This window comes from Phyllopteryx taeniolatus, chromosome 8 (genome assembly GCF_024500385.1).
Source record: "Phyllopteryx taeniolatus isolate TA_2022b chromosome 8, UOR_Ptae_1.2, whole genome shotgun sequence".
Classification (NCBI taxonomy): Eukaryota; Metazoa; Chordata; class Actinopteri; order Syngnathiformes; family Syngnathidae; genus Phyllopteryx; species Phyllopteryx taeniolatus.
In genome coordinates, this window is record NC_084509.1 from 15,072,501 (window position 1) to 15,092,133 (window position 19,633).

General features: G+C 39.6%; 1 protein-coding gene across 2 annotated transcripts in view; it reads left to right on the top strand.

Annotated features, from left to right (window-relative positions):
- The window catches only part of arhgef12a (Rho guanine nucleotide exchange factor (GEF) 12a), a 76,787-nt gene that overhangs the window by 27,090 nt on the left and 30,064 nt on the right, over window positions 1-19,633 (top strand). The window contains exons 2-4 of one of the 2 annotated variants that reach the window (XM_061781632.1): window positions 4,660-4,680; window positions 7,882-7,973; window positions 13,578-13,643. In XM_061781632.1, coding sequence (XP_061637616.1) covers window positions 4,660-4,680; window positions 7,882-7,973; window positions 13,578-13,643 — 179 coding nt within the window. The remainder of the gene's footprint in view (window positions 1-4,659; window positions 4,681-7,881; window positions 7,974-13,577; window positions 13,644-19,633) is intronic. The other variant, XM_061781633.1, reaches the window with a different exon arrangement.

Below are 19,633 nucleotides of genomic sequence, written 5' to 3' on the forward strand. Positions count from 1 at the left end.
AAAGACCAGTGTATTGATATGCTCCACCTTTAAGGGTTCTGTTAGCGGTTTTGGAGAAATTACTCATTTTAATCTAACTATTTAGGCTATATATGCATTATTTAGCACTTTTTTGGCTCCTTCCTGTGCCCAAGTAGTGCTGTGTGATCATATTATGATATGATTTGTAGTATTATATAAGTTGCTCATGCCATACAACCCTATTGTGTTTTGTTTTTTTATGTGTGGGTCGGTATTTGGTTAGGTTTGTCGCTATGCTAACGTAGCATCCAAGCATCCTTTGCATCCCATTCTGCAGGCATAGTCGATTTACACTAAATACAACTGTTACACTAATGTAAATGTTTGCTTATTCTTGGTTTGGTTGGTCATGCCTCGAGAGGGACGAAGTGATAACATCATATCTTTTCTTTTCCCAGCCACTTTTTGTTTAATGCGACCTCAAGAGTTTTCATTCCATGATGAGAACAAATACCTCACACGTGAACTTCGCATTTCGCACACTACCGCTGACCACACAGTTGGTTCTCCGAGTGATTGACAATCATGGTGGAGAGAGTGAAAAAGTGGGATTGCATTTCTCAAAGGTTGACGTGACAATGCACACCAAGCAACTTGAACAAACATTTAGCAAAAGTGCATCATATTCAAGTGGAGAAACCCACCATTTTCCACTGACACCCACTGGTGTAAAACTCAAGACCCTGGGGCCCCATCTGGCCCGCCACATAATTTTATGTGGCCCCCGAAAGCAAATGATTTGCATCAAATTGTATGATTCTTGCAAAAGTCTGCACAAAATTGTCAAATCATCATATGTAAATATGAATAAATAATGAGATATTGCAAGCTATTTTTTTACCAAAACCCTTTTTAGAGTGACTTGAACAATAATGGAACAAACAATTATCCGTGTCTTCTGATTTCAAAATTAGTTATCCATCAATTTGTAGTATACATGTACTACTATGATGTTGCAATGAAAACATTTAATCAGACCCCAAAGAACACGAGTAGCCCGTGGGGCTGTTCTAAAAATAATTGCTATTCTGAAAGATGAAATATAACCGCCACTTCCCAGTGTGCTACATCTAACTTTTTTTAAAATCACAACTGCATCTGTGTAACGTTGGAAATATTTTTTAAATAAAAAATCTAGTAGTTCAAAGGTCATTTTTGTGCATGTGACCAAACCATAGCATTTGTGGAGACAAGCTATGGAATGATGACGAGGAAATGATTTATCCCCAAATATTTTCAGCAAATTTGTTATTTCAGAAGTGTGTATCAAACGGGTAGCCCATTGCATTAATCAATAACCAAGAAGTAGCCGTGTTTCAAAAAAATTGGTGACCCCTGATTTATATGGTTTCACAGTCGTAATGGCCATCTGAGGGAAACAGTACCAACAAAGTGGCCCATGACAAAAATGAGGACCTAACCACTTGTTCTGCTGGCAGATGAGGCAGTAAAAGACGAACTATCGCTGGTTCGTCTTAATAATTGTTTATATGTTTGACATTATAATAGTGATTTGTTGAAGACATTTGTTTTTCTGTAAATCATTGTTTTTATGTACAGTGGGGCAAAAAAGTATTAGGTCAGCCACCAAGTGTGCAAGTTCTCCCACTTAAAAAGATGAGAGAACCCAGAAATCCCAGAATCACACGGGGGTACCTAGTGAATGACCTGCAGAGAGCTGGGACCAAAGTAACAAAGGCTACCATCAGTAACACACTACGCTGCCAGGGACTCAAATCCTGCAGTGCCAGACGTGTCCCCCTGCTTAAGCCAGTGCATGTCCAGGCCCGTCTAAAGTTGGCTCGAGAGCATTTGGATGATCCAGAAGAGGACTGGGAGAATGTCATGTGTTCAGTCAGATGAAACCAAAATAGAACTTTTTGGTAAAAACCCAACTTGCCGTGTTTGGAGGAGAAAGAATGCTGAGTTAAATGGTAAATGGACTGCACTTATTTGCTCCCAGTGCACCTGGCAGTGGCTTGCATGACAGCAGTCGCCCATTGGTTTATAAATGTGTGTGTGAATGTGAGGCTTTGTAAAGCGCTTTGGCCACTGTGATGGTGTAGCTAAAGCGCTATATAAGTGCAGCCCAGTTACAATTTATTTTTCATAAAATATCAAATAAACAAATTTGTTTTAATCCATCTCAAGATTCAAATTAACCTTGCTGGTTGCATTCCTTAACCGAAGAGCACTGATGTCCCTATTATTGGGAGGCTTTTATTTTGAAGGTGGCTTTCGCCGCGAGTTGGCGACTTATTACCGTAATGCCTAGTATGAAAAAAATTAGGGGCGGCTGGCTTGACTTCTACTTTACGAGTGGAGGCTGGCTTGACCGCAGTTTGTTTCCGCGGAAACTCAGCTTCGTCTTCTTGACTTGGCGAAGCTCGTTTTCCTGCTTCCTCCACTTGCGGACGTCCGCCTTCCTCTATATAAGGAGCATGTCGGCAGGAAATGCTCCCAGTCAGTCAAGCGCAGCGCTCATTAAAGTCACACAACAACATTTACAGATTTTGGAACTCTGCGCACACATAAGTCGCCCTGTCCATTTTGGGGAAAATTTAAGACTTAAGTGCGCCTTATGGTCGTGAAAATACAGTAGTTTGTACAAGCCTGTTTAGTAATACCATGTGGGAACAGATAAAAGCATGTCACGAGGTTAGTTTTCTCAATCAGGTAGTGTGCCAAAAGCCAACTGGATCTAAAATCCAATTTACGGAAAGCCCGTCACTTAAGTGTACATCTTATCCTGTTCACGTTGTCATCTTGTTTCTTTCCACCTCGTGAGGCTCTCTGTTCTCATTACTCTCTTCATTAAGAGTATTTAAGTCATCATGAGGAAATGGAACAATGGAACACTGTTGTCTGTTAATGTGGAAGCAGTACGATTCTGTGCTGACATTTTGCTCACAAAGTTTGACCAGGTTGTCAATTTCAGTGGAAAATCAAGATGAATGTTTTCCCAGTACTGGAGGGCTACATATGTCATTTAATCTATCGTCAGTATTTCTTTCTTTATAATTTCAAAAGCAGTTTTATGTGCTGCTAAATGAATGTTAAACATTAAATGAATGTTGAAAATTAGCCAAAGGTTATCGGAAGATTTCTGCTTCCTTTTCCTCTATTTTTACATTTTCCTTTCCTGGTGCTGTTTAAGAAAACTATTACTTTGCATGTAAAGTATTTAAAGCAATCCATACCTTTTACCTGCAATAATTATCTTAGAGTGGGCATCATGGACAAAGCTGAGCAAAAACAACTAGCTCATCGTTAAGCAGTTACAGGATAGCCTGCTGCATCATACAACTGTATTTGACTGTCATGTTTTTAGCAGCATCTGCATGACGAACAAAAACCAGCCTCCTCAGTTTTGCCATCCCTGTCAGCCCATGCTTACCCATGTACCACTTCAGTCTGTGTGTTTATATGCAGTTTTTTCCCCATCTCTTCAATTCCGAGGTTTCATGGGAGTTGGTTACTTAAAGTTCCCTCCCCCCAATTCTCTGAAACTTAATATAGACATAGGCATTTTCATAAATGGGCCATTCAGCTGCCCAATATGGCTCTGAATGGGACAGACTGTCACTGTGAAAAAGAGAGTTAATGGTCGCTAGTTCGTTGTGAGACCCTCCCCATTAATGAAGACTGAAATGTGTACTTACTCACTCCTCTGTTTTGTGCCGTAATAGTATGTTCTTGAGCCGTTCAACAGTGCACGTGCCATTCAAGACTGATGTCTACCTTCCACTGTCCTATACACAAAGAAACAAGGCTCACCCTCATTGTGGAGAAAAAAAAGGCAATTATCAGGAATGGGCTGTATTTATATACCTCATATAGTGGCCCAAGGTGTTTTTTGTCGACTGTGAGGACTGTCTAAAATTGGGATTTAGGCCTTTATTTGTACAAATGTATTTAAATATTGTCTAACATTGGATATTGTAAAATTTCATAATAAATACTGGTAATTAGATTCAGCTTTTTAAAAAAATATATATATATTTTTACCTGGAAAAACAAAATTCTATTTTTCATTACAAAAGATGCCACATCTGCATTGTGTGTAATTGTAATGACTTTCTCCACAACACTTGGGATATCATCGTAAAAAGTAATTACAGCTACCTACTGCCACCGCCTGTAATTTTATCCCTGAGTGGAAATAAGGCTTTACTGTACCTCTTTGTGATACGGGTCTTATTTGTATTTCCATGCGCTAAATTTTCACATTATGCCTGCAACCATGAGGAGGCTCCCACGAGATTTGAAAACTGTGATATCAAAGCATTTATTTTCACTTATTCAGATGTGCCAGATAGTGTCATTAAATGATTTGATCTCTACATCATTATGCATCAAACAAGTGATTAGCATATGACTTGTGATGTCAAGGATTTCACATGCGCACACACAGCTAGAGACGAGATCTGTGAGGCGGAGAACATTTGACCTGGAAAATGCTTTAATCTGCCGCTCAAGAACTCGGATGTTTGATCTGGATTATCATGTTTACCACTATATGGGTCTCAGGGAACGTATCTTGTCTTGCGCCCTCCATCTTGTCATGAACAACTTTGCTTTAATCATGGTGAGGTCATCAATTTGAGATACTGATGTTGGCTTTTCTTTTCTCTCCAGGTTTCCCAAGAAAGCAAACAGGTAAGAATGTTATTTTGCTGCAGTCCTCTGAGTTAAGACTAAACATGAGCCCTCCACACACACTACCCCCACCCAGCTAACTCGCATGTACACACATACACACACAACGAGGGACAAAGGGGTCCCTCTTCTAAGTGCGGCCCATCACTGCCTTTCACTGTGAACAGAACAGTGGCCTTTCACATTTGGGGCCGGCATAGGCAGCAAAAGCCATACATGGCCTGCCGAGGTCCAAGCCAGAGCGTGGCCTTGTGGCACCCCCTCTTAGGAAATGTTCTTTCTCTGGCCTTGCTCAGCAGAGCGCTTCCACATCCTCTCTGGCTGTCACTTTATACACTATGACACACTCGCTGTGACTCATACACATTGTCAGTACTGAAGTGAATAATTGCTGCTTCTGTGTGGCAGATGAATTACTCTGCAACTCTGTCTAGCTTGCTGTGTCTGCATTGGGGAAAGAAAAAAAAAATCCCTTCACTGATACAGTGGAACCTCTATAAAGTGAAACACAATCCATTTTGAAATGCTGATTGAACTATTTGCATTTTGAATCAATACAGTGGCTGAAATAAGTATTTAACATGTCACCATTTTTCTCACTTAATATATTTCCAAAGGTGCTAAAATGAAATTTTCACCAGATGTTGGGAATAACCCAAGTAATCCATATATATAAAGAAAGTAGAACAAATAAGATCAGAAATTAAGTTGTGTGTAAAAATGTGAAATGACACAGGGGGAAAGGTATTGAACACATGAAGAAAGGAAGGTGCAAAAAGGCATGGAAAGCCAACACCTGAAATCTATCAATGATCAAACAGCAATCCAGCCCCTTGTCATTGCAAATGAATTTCAGCTTGTTCAGCCCTAATTGATGGCCTACAAAAAGGTATTATTGCTGCCAAGGTGTGAGTCAAGACACATCTCATGGTGGGGAAGAGCAGAGAGCTATCTCAAGACCATCGCAAACTAATTGTTGCAAAACATAACGATGGCATTTGTTACAGCCACATATCTAAGCTTCTGAACGTTCCAGTGAACACGGTTGGGGGCACTGAACGTTCCAGTGAGCACGGTTGGGGGCATAGTACGTAAGTGGAAAGCCAATCATACCACCATAAATTTGCCTCGATCAGGGGCTCCTCACGAGATTTCTGACAGAGGAGTGCAAACAATTTGAATTTTACAAGAGCCAAGGACCACCTGTGGAGAGTTTCAAAAAGACCTGGAATTAGCAGGTACTGTTGTCACAAGAAAACAGTGAGTAATGTACTCTGCCGCCACGGCCTGTATGCACGCTTATCTCGCAAGACCCCTTTGCTGGGTAAAAAAAGCATTTGAAAGCTTGTTTAGTTTGATGAACAACATTTGGACAAGCTAGTTAAATACTGGCAGAATATAGTCTTGTCTGATGAGAGGAAAAGTTAACTGTTTGGATGCCATAATACACATCACGTTTGGAGGAGAAATGGCACTGCACATCCCCCTAAAAACAACATACCAACAGAGAAGTTTGGAGGTGGGAATATGATGGTGTGGGCCTGCTTTTCAGCAAATGGTACTGGTAAACTTCACATTATTGAAAGGATAAATGGGCAAATGTACATTCTTGACAAAAATCTTCTGCCATCTACGAAGGTGATGAAAATGAACCGAGGGTGGGCATGTCAGCAGGATAATGATCCAAAACATATTGCCAAGGAAAATCTCAATTGGTTTCAAAGAAAAAAATAAAGCTGCTAAAATTGCCCAGCCAATCACCTGACTTGAATCCAATCAAAAATCTATGGAAAGAACTGAAACTCAAGGTCCATAAAAGAAGCCCACGGAACCTTTGGAACATTTGAAGACTGCCTGCGTGGAGGAATTGGCCAAAATCACACCAGAGCAATGCATGCGACTAGTTTCTCCATATAGGAGGCATCTTGAACCTGTCATTGCAAACAAAGGCTTTTGTACAAAGTATTAAATAAATACCATTTGGCATGTTCAATACGTTTTCCCTGTGTCATTTCGCATTATTACACATAATTTCTGAGTTTATTTGTTCTATGTATGGATTACTTGCGTTGTTCCTAACATCTGGTGAAAATTTAATGTGAATACCACCTTTGGAAATATATTTAGTGAGAAAAATGGTGATGTGTTAAATGCTTATTTCAGCTGCTGTATATCGAAAAGGAATATTAGGAATTCCAGAGTTGAGCTGTCATAAAACCTCTTCTTAATTGTTCAGGCAATTTAAGTAACAAGTGTAATAAGAATGTAACCACTTTAAAATGAAGATCTAAACCAACCCAAAACCCCTTCTAGCATTAGAAGCATTTGACCAAATTTAACATCAATTAATCGGTTAATTATTTTTAAAGGGTATCAGACCATCTCTGAATGGTGAATGAGGTATGCCTGTCAATATTCTGATTCATCCAGGTCATTTCATTCTCAGGGCTTTGAATCGATTGCAACTGGACTGTTCTGGTTGTTTTAGAAGACATTTCGCCTCTCATCCGAGCAGGCTTCATCAGCTCATGTAATATAGCTTTCTTAGGACAGACTAGCCTGAGTTGGTGTGAAAAAACTCAAGTAGTTGGAAAAAAATTAATTTTGAAACTTGCTCAAATGAAAAACGAAACAACTTCAAAGACAACCAGAACAGTCAAGATGCGATTAATTCAATACACTGACAATGTTGAATGAGCTCCTGTTTCCATGTCAGTTTTATATTGAGGATAACAATCAAGCCCTGCGATTGGCTGGCGACCAGTTCAGGGTGTAACCTGCCTCTCGCCCCGAAGATAGCTGGGATAGGCTCCAGCATGCCCGCGACCCTAGTTAGGATAAGCGATACAGAAAATGGATGGATGGATGGATGGATAACAATCAATCACAACACTTGTTGTTATTCAGCCAACTATTGCTTGTGCTGATTGCAACCAAGTAGCGCACTCCATTTCCCCTCAAGGCACATTCAATTCTATGCGCCCAACCAAATTCTTAACAATTAATTAATTAGTTGATTGATTTTTATGCCCATTCCTAATACTAAGTAGCAAATGGTATGGAAAAGCTAGAGACTGTTTACTTACTCTGTAACTTCTCGTGAATAGTCTCTTTTACTTAAGTTTGTCCAGAGTAAACTATAATTAAAATTTACCTGTTCCTTTTTGTATGATTTTCTTTTTGTTTTCTTTATTATTTTAGAACTAGCAGCATTCTCAGCAAAGACCACCCCCCGGACAAGAAACCTAAAAGTGACAAAACCTCACTTCCCTCCAATGAATTTGACCCGACAGGTAATGTCTCTCTCACAGACAAACCCCTGTTTTTGTTCTGCTTTTCTTTGATTCTTAAGTTTATTCTGCCCCCTTTCTCACATCTCATCACTTCATCTAACTGCCTGGTTTTTAACTGTGTCATCAACTATTTCACTCTGTTGTTACACAAAACACACAGTCTAAAAAACTGTGTGCTGATGATAGTTTGCACAAGGCAGCTGAGATGCTGAAATGTTGTGTGTCCCTGATGCTGTGTTGTCTTTGGAAACTTTTGTACCAGTGTGGTGTGGTCTGATCTTATGCGATCTTGTTCAGTCTGTCTCTTTCAAATTGATCAAGTATAACACGGTGTTACATGGTCGCAGTTACTTTTAAATTCCTTTGCATCTGCTTGTGTCTTTAATGCTTGCTGAGCCCTTGCCATTTTACATGAGGCGGTGCAACTGTGGCGTCTGTGTGTTTAGGTGGTCTCAATGCACATTTAAAAGCAGGGGAGACAAAGCCTCTAAACCCGTCTGGCACTTCAGAGTGGTGTATTTTGGGTTAAGAAAGATTTTTTATTTTTTTTTAAGTTATGGTAACGCACTGCCTGTGGTATTTGTCTTTCATCTGGGCAGTACAGCTGAAGTTTTTGGAATCAAAATGCTCGGCACCACATGATGGATTATTCCTGAATGATGCAACAGCACATGAGCAAGTTGTGTTCTCTGGGAAGTTCCAAACAGTCTCCACTATGTTGTCTGTCTGTGGGAGTTCTCATACGCACTAAGAGCCACGTTTTAGTCAGACGATTGAAAATGCAGTCTACACAGTGAAGCAAAAATATAAAGCGTAACGTTCCAAATATTTCCCCATTCTATAGGTGTGATTCTATCCAAACTAACCTTTAACTTTCTTTTGAAATCAAATTACTAACTTAAGTGTCAATGAATCAATAAAAACTGATCCTGAATGGGTGTATTTGACACTAGAAAGGCCTACGTGCCAAATGACACGTGGACTAATCTAATCCAATTTAAAGTCAATCTGATCTGACATTAATCTTGGAACCAAGAGACGACACTGAAGTCCATAAAATCCAAAACATAAACAATCTCTAATGTAATGGTTGCGATATCAGTACACTGGCTGCCATGATTTTCGCACTGCCAAATAATACAATTTGACATAACAATCTCATACAGTGGTCTGACCGTGTCTGCAACAAGGATGTAAACAATAAATAAATAAAATTATAATAAATATATAATTTAAGTAAAAAGAAATGGGATTTTTGTTTTGTACTTACAAAATATAGTGCTTTTTATCATCTTCGTTCCCATTCCGGTGTAAGCTTGTAAATGGCCACCCATAGAATATGGACCCCGAGGTCAATTTCTTGTAGTGAAATATGGACCCCCTATAGAATATGGACCCCGATAATATGCAGTGAAATGTTAATGATAATAATAATAAATGTGAATGTGATTCTATACAAGAAAACACAATAGATGATGAGTAGAAATTTTACTACCCCTGATATCACTGCAGCTTTTTAAAATGTATTTATTTATTTTAACAGGTTGAACGATACTCATCTGTGTAAGATGTGGTTTGGTAGATTTCCTAGTCAAGAACATTAAATTATTTAACATTTTGGTGGGTAGGGCTTAGAGCTGGGTAAATATAGAAAACATTTATCACAATTATTTTGATTATTAAAATCACAAACACATGATTATTCTTTGATATCAAAACAGTATTTTTTCAACTACCAAAATTTAAATTTAAATATAACTTAAAAGAACAAGAAAATAAATGAGCAAAAAGGAAAATAATAGAAATAAAAAAACATAAATAAATAGAGGCTAAAAACTTTGGCATCCCCTTTTTTATTGTATTATATTTGTATTTGTATTGTATTATATTTTTATTTTTATTATGGCGGCACGGTGGCCGACTGGTTAGAGCGTCAGCCTCACAGTTCTGAGGACCCGGGTTCAATCCCCGGCCCCGCCTGTGTGGAGTTTGCATGTTCTCCCCGTGCCTGCGTGGGTTTTCTCCGGGTACTCCGGTTTCCTCCCACATCCCAAAAACATGCATGAATTGGAGACTCTAAATTGCCCGTAGGCATGACTGTGAGTGTGAATGGTTGTTTGTTCCTATGTGCCCTGCGATTGGCTGGCAACCAGTTCAGGGTGTACCCCGCCTCCTGCCCGATGACAGCTGGGATAGGCTCCAGCACACCCGCGACCCTAGTGAGGAGAAGCGGCTCAGAAAATGGATGGATGGATATATTTTTATTTTCCTAAGAAAAATCCTTCTTTAATTATTGTGGCATTTAGCAAATAGAAACAATTTTGATAATCGTAATTTTCCTCAAACAAGATAAATTTAGCCTGATTTCAGGTTAGCGGAAAAAAAGTCTTTTAAAACGGTGTGACTGTATCTGTTATGTTACCATTAGCGTCTGTGTACGAATCTTCATTATTTAAAGGTGAATCCCTTCCGTGAATGAATGCTAATTTTAGCTAGCCCGGCAATAGCGTTTTCCTTTGAGTGTTAGCATTATGCTCACGATTTCTAAAATGACATGTCTTGTATTTAAATATACAATTTTTATTTTTGTTGTCTACTGTATTTAGTTTTGCAGTAAACTCCAACTGGGGTGTCTTTAAAACAACTTTAAGCACGATCAGGGAGGGGAGAATAACATAAATCACAGGCTTGCTGAAAGCAACACACCATGCTAGTTCATGGTGCTTTTACAACACAGGAACTTGCGTACACAACCCGCTTTTTCCCCATTTTTCTTCATCGGGATAAGCCAAATTTTAAATCATGATTCAATTTCAATTATCTGCCCAGCCCAAGTAGGGGTTCCATTTTCAAGGGGGTCCAACCGTCCATATTCCGTACTACACCAACATTTAGGACTACCCTTGCACACAGCCATCATCCTGCCTCTGTTAATCAGAATCATCTTTATTTGCCAAGTATGTCCAAAACACACAAGGAATTTGTCTCCGGTAGTTGGAGCCGCTCTAGTACAACAGACAGTCAATTTACAGAGACATAAAGACATTGACAAAAAACAACAACAAACAACAATTGTGCAAAAAGATGCAGAGTCCTCTAGCACTTAGAGCAGTTCGAATGGCTAATATCGCAATAGTCCGGTGCAATGACCATTGTGCAAAGGGCACTGAGACTTCAAGGAGTGTATGCGGTTTAAAGTGACGAGTAGTGCGATAAATAATCTGGGACAATGGTTGTGCAAATGTTACAGATACGCCTCAATCAGTGTGCAAATGGAGCAGATGCTAAGGCTTTAATACTACCACTGAATGCGGAAAATTGTCCCACTCTGTGTCGTGACGAACAGAATGCAAGTGGGAACATGTCAGCTTTTACACATACATGCAAATCAGTCACCTTTCGGGAAATTTGCCATTTTGAACTCAAAATAGGCCATTTACGTGAAGAGCCGGAGAGTTTTTCCTGGGGGAGTCCGGGGTGGCTGCCGCCGTCTCTGACGTCATAGGCTGTTTCGTACTCCTTGAACGCTGCCAACGAGATCCATTCCACACATCCACCATCCACACACAGATTCACAATTTTGAATATTACTCCACGGCGGACTAATATGAGAGCACATTGGCCTGAGGTTCCGCCTCTGCGCTCGTGACCTGCTTTGGATAAGTAACAGGAGTTGACGAGACCAGAAAAAACACTTTCGCCGCTTCTGCTGTTCAGAAGTAACAGTACTTTTACTCCGTTACAATGATATTTTACAATGATCTAAATATCACTCGCTACTTTTATTTATCAATTATTGCTTATCAACTATTTCGTGCGCGAGACTATGACTTCCGCATTGGGCGCCGTTTGAGCCAATCCCATTTAAGCGATAGTGATGTTTAAGTCTAGTTCACATGACCTAACGTCTTCTATTGGGCTTCCCAGGCATAGGTATTAACACGAGATAAGCCTGCCCCGCTGATCGTCGTGACTCGTTTACATTTATACGAACAAAAACAACTGCTTTCATGTATTGTAGTATTTATTTTTCTGGCACTGTCTGCCCAAACATGGATATTTCAGCTCACTTATAACTTGAGAAAGTTAAATTTGCATACACACGCACACACAGCAACATCAGAATTTGCACATTTATGTTTTATTTTGTAATGTTTTTAAATTGATTTTCATGCTGTGGTTAAAAACATTTGAAGTTACTGACTATTTACTTTAGTACTTGAGTAATTATTTCACTGTGTACTTTTTACACTTACTTTTTTGGAGGACTGCTTTTTACTTCTACTTGAGTCACATTGTCAAGTAACAGTACTCTTACTGGAGGACAATGTTTGGCTACGCTACCCACCTCTGGAGCGGACATCCTCTATTGCTACTCTTACGTTTAAGCAACATTTTTGCTCATCAGATCAGCCAGTGTCGTATTTTTTTGCTCTGGTCTTTTGTATTTTCGTGTTGAGGTGCTGCAGGTCGTGGCCCTGGTTGTAGTCCCAGCGGAACCGCGAAGCACACGTAACATCGGCAGGAAGCGTTGATCCGCTAGTACATCTTGTATTGATTAGGAAACGAGCCTACAATTATCTAATTAGTTTAGGGATGTTCATATTAAATGTATTAAGCGACGGAGCAATGTTAAGGATTATGTCACAACACAGAATGAACTAACTTCAAATTCAGACATGGCCAATAAAAACAGAAAAATATTGTCCTTAATATTTTCCTGGAGGATGCATTTGGGATTAGCTTTTGAAGTTGGTAATAGTGAAAAATGAAGTGAAACAGACAATGATTTTTGTCAATTATTTTCCAGAATGAGAGTGCTTAAAGAGGAGGTTGCTATTCATGTGGCAAAGCTTGAAGAGGCATCAGGTGCAGTTGGAGATGGGCCTGGCTCAATTTGGAGGCCAAAACAAAAAAGCAAAGAAATGAGGCAAATTTTATTTTAATCAAGTACCTCGTGTTCTTGAGCGGTGTAAATAAATGTTTTTCTACGAAAAGAAAATGTTTATTTTTGCCTTATTGTACTCTTCAGAGTCTTCCAAATTGCTTAATTTATTTTAAAATGAAAAAAGTTTCTCTGCGGGGTCCCAGGGGATCCCCCCAGACCCCTCTACAATGTTTTTTTTTTTTTGGTCACCTTTTTCATGCCTTTGGTGTTTGCATGTCTGTTTACAGGTATCATAAACGGGGCTTTTGAGCTTAACAGTGACTTTAATAAATGTTTCATAAGCCTCTTGAAATTCAACCTTTTAGATTCATGTTCGTCTTGACAAAGTAATTTTAAGGCACGAGTAATGTTTTTATCTCTTTGTGTGTTCGTAACCATTAACCATGAAAACAGTACAAGTTTTACTTGCTACAACAAATCAGCAAGTTCAATGTTGGGGACGCCAACCATTGCTGTGTGTTCATTTTTTTTTCCCCAAATTATTTGTTTTTTTTTCTTCCATGATCGTTTTTCTCCCTCATGATTTTCTATTTCGTGTCTTTCCTTTCCTTTGTGTTGGTTGTTATGTTTGTGTGTGCGAATGTGTGTGTGTGTGCGAAATGTGTGTCTGTGTGTGTGCCTGCCATGCTGTCTGCATGGTTGGGGTCTGTGAGCAGAAGCTCTGTTGGTGCAGAAGAGTGGCAGCAGCAGTTTGCTAGCAGAGGGGAAGCCTGAGTCCTGTGGTAAGAATGCACTTGCTGGGATGACTGGTGTGACATCTGCATATGCTTCACATCTATACATGCTGGTGTGAGAATGCCTTTAGATGACGTCAGAGCAATTTTTGTTTTAACTACTCATGGATTATTTTCAATAAATATTTTTTCAGTAGACTGTATAGGGGTGCCTTGAAATTTGAACACCTCAAAGGCAGTGATGACAAAACGAGAAAAATATGCTGCAAAAGTTAGCATAAGAACTCCAATTGTCATCAAAATTCCTCACTTAAGCATCAAAGGATTAACAGCACATTTTTCTTTTTTGGGGGTTTTAGTTTTTTGCAACACATACCAAACTAAATTACAATTGCTAAGAGCGGAATATGAGAACAGAAGAACAACAGAGAGGTTAGTACACTAAACGTTAGGGCTGCATGATTATGGCAAAAATAAATTTTCATAATTATTTTGCTCAATATTGTAATCACGATTATGCGTTTTTATTCCTCATGTTAGGAAAAATCTTTATTTTCATTGCATTGTTCATTTTCTGAACTGATTATCGTCACTAGGTTCGCAGGTTTGCTGGCGCCCAACTCAGCTGACTTTGGCCGAGGGGCGGGGGACGCCCTGAACTGGCCGCCAGCTAATCGCAGTTTTATTGCATTACTTTTCAACAAATATGCAAAGAGTTTTTAGTACAAAATTAATCTTTAAAAAATAATTAATGATGGGTAATCTTTAAAAAAGTACCTAAGAAATTAGTAACCAAATAAACCAAATAAAGTTTATGCATAAAAGGCAATAACAGTAGGCTGTAAGCACCAACTTTTCATTGGAAAATCCGCGTCAATATGAATTGTCAAGGACGGGTACGACTCTATTGTTCTGCTTGACCAGTTGGGGTCGCAACTGCCAAGAAATCGACAGTTGTGATTTCCCTTTCTCTTTACTCTTTTCACTATGGTCAGGACAGCCTCCAAAGAAATCGACAGTTGTGATTTCCCTTTCTCTTTACTCTTTTCACTATGGTCAGGACAGCCTCCAATCAAAGTTAAGGCAGCCGCTATTGTTAATCATATGCATTACGGTAACAAGCCGCCCGCGTGCTACGAGAACCAACTTCAAAATAAAAGCCTCATATACTAATACATTGGAGAGCAATGCCATTTTAGGCTGTGATATTATCAACCGGGGTGGGTTGCCGGCATGTTACCGTCATGCTTAGTATTTGTTTTCGACTGCAGGCTGGCCTGACCGCAGTCATTGTTCATTCAATGTATGTATTTAATGCCATTTTGCGCGAGCGGAACACATGTTCCTTGTCCAGTATTTGGCCGTTTTTCTGCCGTTTTTTCAAATGGCTGAACATATTAGTTGCGTTACCTACCTTGCAGGGCAGACAACTCTCCTGGACTCTTAACATATGGCTTCTTGTTTAAAGTATCTTGCCTTGAATCAAAACATGTCTAGAAAACTGATGTCAATCCCTTTCTGAGGCGCTAGCTCCAATCTGATTGATTGATTGATTGATGATGATGATTCATTCTCGTATTTTCCACTGGGAGTGACAGAGGTTCCAGCTGCAGAAAGGGCTGTCTAATGCGCTCAATAAAGTGTTCACCCCCTGGTAGCTAGCTGACTAAGTTGAGAAAGTGCTTCATATGCCACAGAGCCCGCATTTTAAATACATATATTTAAAAAAAAAAAAGATCACAGACGATCATTCTCATTTAATCCTTGCAGCCAAAACCGTGATCGATTAAAATTTTATTAATTGTGCTGCCGTACTACAGTGTTAAATATTTTAGTGCCATGCTAGCCAAAAATAACGTGCCATTTACCTAAGAGTTGAGCGCAAGGAGCCATGGAGATAATGGCCGGAGTGAAGATGAAAAAGTTGAGAATTTGGAGTGTACTGCAACCTTGTCATTCGTCATTAATATAAGAACGTGGTTCATTTACAAATGGAATGTGCTACACCAAGCAAGCCATTTCCAGTCTTTATGCGAGATAACTCACGCTCTGCCTCGCTATGTTTCCCACCACGGTTGTTGCACTTCATCCAAGGGTGTGTTTAATTTAGGGCTGCAATGATTAATCGAATAACTCCACTCATTTGATTACAAACCGGGTAAAAGTCAAATCTCTCCCTCAAAGCGTCGCTGGGATAATTTTTACACACAGACTTTGTTACTGCATCCGGACACACCACTCATTTTAAAAACAACTTGGCGTGATGGTGGCAAGTAAGGAGGAAAGAGTCTGTAAAAGAGAATGTCCAAAGTTTGGGATCATTTCACACTTAACAAAGAAGATAAAAGTGCAAGGATGGACACAGCCACAGGTGCATTTTCAGTCACTTTATTGAACTAACGGTAAGAAACCAAACACATACGTAATAAGAACATAATTAACGCAGAGTCACTCAACATGCCGAATGGTTAACTCATTCACTCCATCCCAGTTAAAATGAATATTTGACTTCTATAGTCGACAATGGCGTTGACGGGTTATCCAGTTAACAGCCAGCTAATTCTTCAGTTATTCGCTGACTCCCAAATCTAAAACCACACTCAGTCACAGACACTACAGTAGAATGTGAAGATGGTGACCCCAAGTGGACAAAAATAATACCTGCACCTCACATGCAAATTCATCCATCCATCCATTTTCCTAACCGCTTATCCTCACTAGGGTCACAGGCCGCTGGCGCCTATCCCAGCTATCTCCGGGCGAGAGGCGGGGTACACCCTGAACCGGTAGCCAAACAAACAACCATTCGCACTCATTCACTCCAATTTAGAGTTTTCAATATTGTGTAAATATAATAATGCAAAATCTGTTTTCATCAGTTTAATGGAGGAGATAATCAGTAAACAACTCGATTCTAAAACTATTCGTTAGCTGCAGCCCTTTTTCAATTTATAGTTTTCAAATCTTGCTAATGACTATGGTTAACTACTTTTTCACTTCTATGATAGCTAAGCACATTACTTGTAACATTGCTTGCGCATTTCTTAAATAAACATTTTAAAATGGCAACAGTTTGATCCTGGCATGGATTATTTATATTTCCATTATTTCCTACCAGATAAATTATTCGTAAATTTGAACAAATCATGACATTTCTAAGGTTCCATTCTACTGAACCTTTGGGCCCCTTCTTTTATGATGCATTGGCTTGAGTGTGCTCTGTCAGTTTTAAATGTCCATTTTAAATGTCAGTTTATTCTCTAGAGTCCATTTTTCCTGCATTTCAACAAAGGGTGCCGATAACAGATCAGTTAAGGTCTCTGAATAATGCATTATTTTAGATGGATTAGCCTGATCATTGACCATGTCAGCACTCACTCTTCAGGGTTTTATAAAGCCTGACCTAAAACACAGTTAAGCATGGAAGGCAAGCAACATCTAGAGGTAAAATCACACCAGCTCTTTTCCCCCATATGACAATTTGACACCCGTGCCTTCTCCTTTCCCTTCCCCCACTTTTGCCCCTCATCCCTGTCTAGAGCTGTGTCGTGGGACTTTTTGCTTCCCCAAACCCCTCTCCATCTATTAGATCCCATTCCCTCCACTCACCAACCCCCACCTCACCACTGCCCTTATTGATCCATTCACCTCTCTGGTTGATGCACCGCTAGTCAGGAAATCTCAGACAACAAGAATCTAGTTCAAGGGTCACGCCATTCATGCTGGGTCACTGATGAATAACGTGCTTTCTGAGATAACATGGTTTTTAGTTGAAAAATGCATTTGTATTTTTGTGTTAGTCGTTATATAATTCTTTACATTGTCTCACTTTTCTGTGCATTTTGTCCTGTCAGTCCAGTCATGATCACCCAGACATTAGATAAGCGCTAATCTCCTCTCACCATGCTAATGAAACCATGCGTTAAGAACCTGGGAAGAATTGTTTCACCCTTTAGGCTGTGAGAAAAGAAGGAGCAATGTCTGGATCACAAGATCACGTTCAGACATCCTCCTAAAAATCGCATGGCCAAAGGCACTCGCATTCGAAAGATAATAATGATCATTTAAAAATATTATACTGAAGTGTGTTTTTATGTAGCTAAGTTTAAACAATTTCATGTCATGTCGAAAATAGATTGTACAACTGTACTTTTCTATACACAGCACATAATACAGTGGATCCTTCATAATCAAAGACAATATGTGACACTGGTTGACTTCCAATTTGTGTAATGTGTTCCCGAGCCCAAACTGTCACAGTCATAAAACCTTTATCAATGGTACAAGCAATGTTTTAAGTAGTGTTGTCCCGATACGATCTTTGAGATCGGAAATTGGTCCGAGACGGACTTGATCTAAAATCTCCAATTTTACATCTGTTATACAAGCAGTCCATTCCATGCTCCGTTCCAGCACTTCTATCTAGCAGCGCCCGACCGTCATGCAGAGCCCACAGGATCACAACAGCTTGCTAAGTTGGTAACATAGTAGCAAGGAATAAGAGTGAATGTTGCTCTCCAGTTGAAGTTCACTGTAAAACTAAACTCGCATAAAAACAAAAAAATAAATCTATTGAATGTTCAAATACATCACAGACTTCGTTTCGTTCTTTGTTTTTGTTCGCAAAAAACATTCACCCAAAGCTAACACAGTGAATGAAAAACACCATTGACTAGTTAACGGAAATTACCATCGAACTTGTGCCACTTCCAGTCCCCTCCAAAAGTATAAGGTCAATTCCTTTGTTTATGTTAGACTTTACACCAATCTGATCGTCTGCATCGGTATCGGCCGATAATTAGCATTTTATGCTGATCGGCTTTATTGTTATAATTCGCTGATCCGATCAATGACGTCATTGACGTAAAAGACATTTTATCTGCGTCTCCGTCATGTACAGTATATTTTAATCTTAAAGCTAGTTTATTTTTAGCCTTGTCGTGTGTCTTTTCACATAGTACTGTAAATATCTGACCGTTATTTATATAAAAAAAAAAAAAAAAAATGTCAGCGGTGTGGGACAGACAACACGTCTGAGACAGACAACAACTCAAACGCGATCGGACACACTCGTTACCATTGCGATGACAACAATGCATCGCGTTGTGTGTATTATTAGAACAAAATGGGGGGAAAACTTGTGCTGGTGCTCACCAGTGCTTGGGAGAGGACTTTAATTCAAGGATTACTTGAGGTACTTTCCCGTACTTTTAGTACGATACCGCTCGCAAGCAGAAAACAAAACGTTATGTAGCCTAGCACGCTAGTCCTAGCACTAACAGTTGTATGTAAACATGCCGGCGTTATGTTGAATCATGCTCATGCAAGTTTTGGGCTGTGTGAAGTAATTTAATTACAATAATTTAATTTAATTACAGTAAGATAGCACCCATTATTTCTGTCATGTTGTAATGTTGGTTTGACCTGACTGAATAGAATAGGCGGGACGGTGGGCGACTGGTTAGAGCGTCTGCCTCACAGTTCTGAGGACCGGGGTTCAATCCCTGGCCCCGCTTGTGTGGAGTTTGCATGTTCTCCCCGTGCTTGCGTGGGTTTTCGCCGGAAACTCCGGTTTCCTCCCACATCCCAAAAACATGCATGCTAGGTTAATTGAAGACTCTAAATTGCCCGTAGGTGTGAATGTGAGTGTGAATGGTTGTTTGTTTATACGTGCCCTGCGAATGGTTGGCGACCAGTTTAGGGTGTACCCCGCCTCCTGCCCGATGATAGCTGGGATAAGTTTCAGCACGCCCGCGACCCTTGTGAGGATAAGCAGCTCAGAAAATGGATGGATGGATGATTAGAATACATGACCTAAAGAGAGAATACTTTTGAAGATATTCAGTACAGTACACAAGTATATACAGTTAATGAACAAGTCATTTAAATAGACACATTGCTCCATCTTGTCATCGGATTGGTAATCTGTTATCTTTTTCTTTTAACTCTGTGATTGGCCCCAAAAATCCTGATCATGTAAAGACTTTGTTGTATCCTGAAGACATTTGGGTTTCAGATCAAAAGATGAATGTGAGACA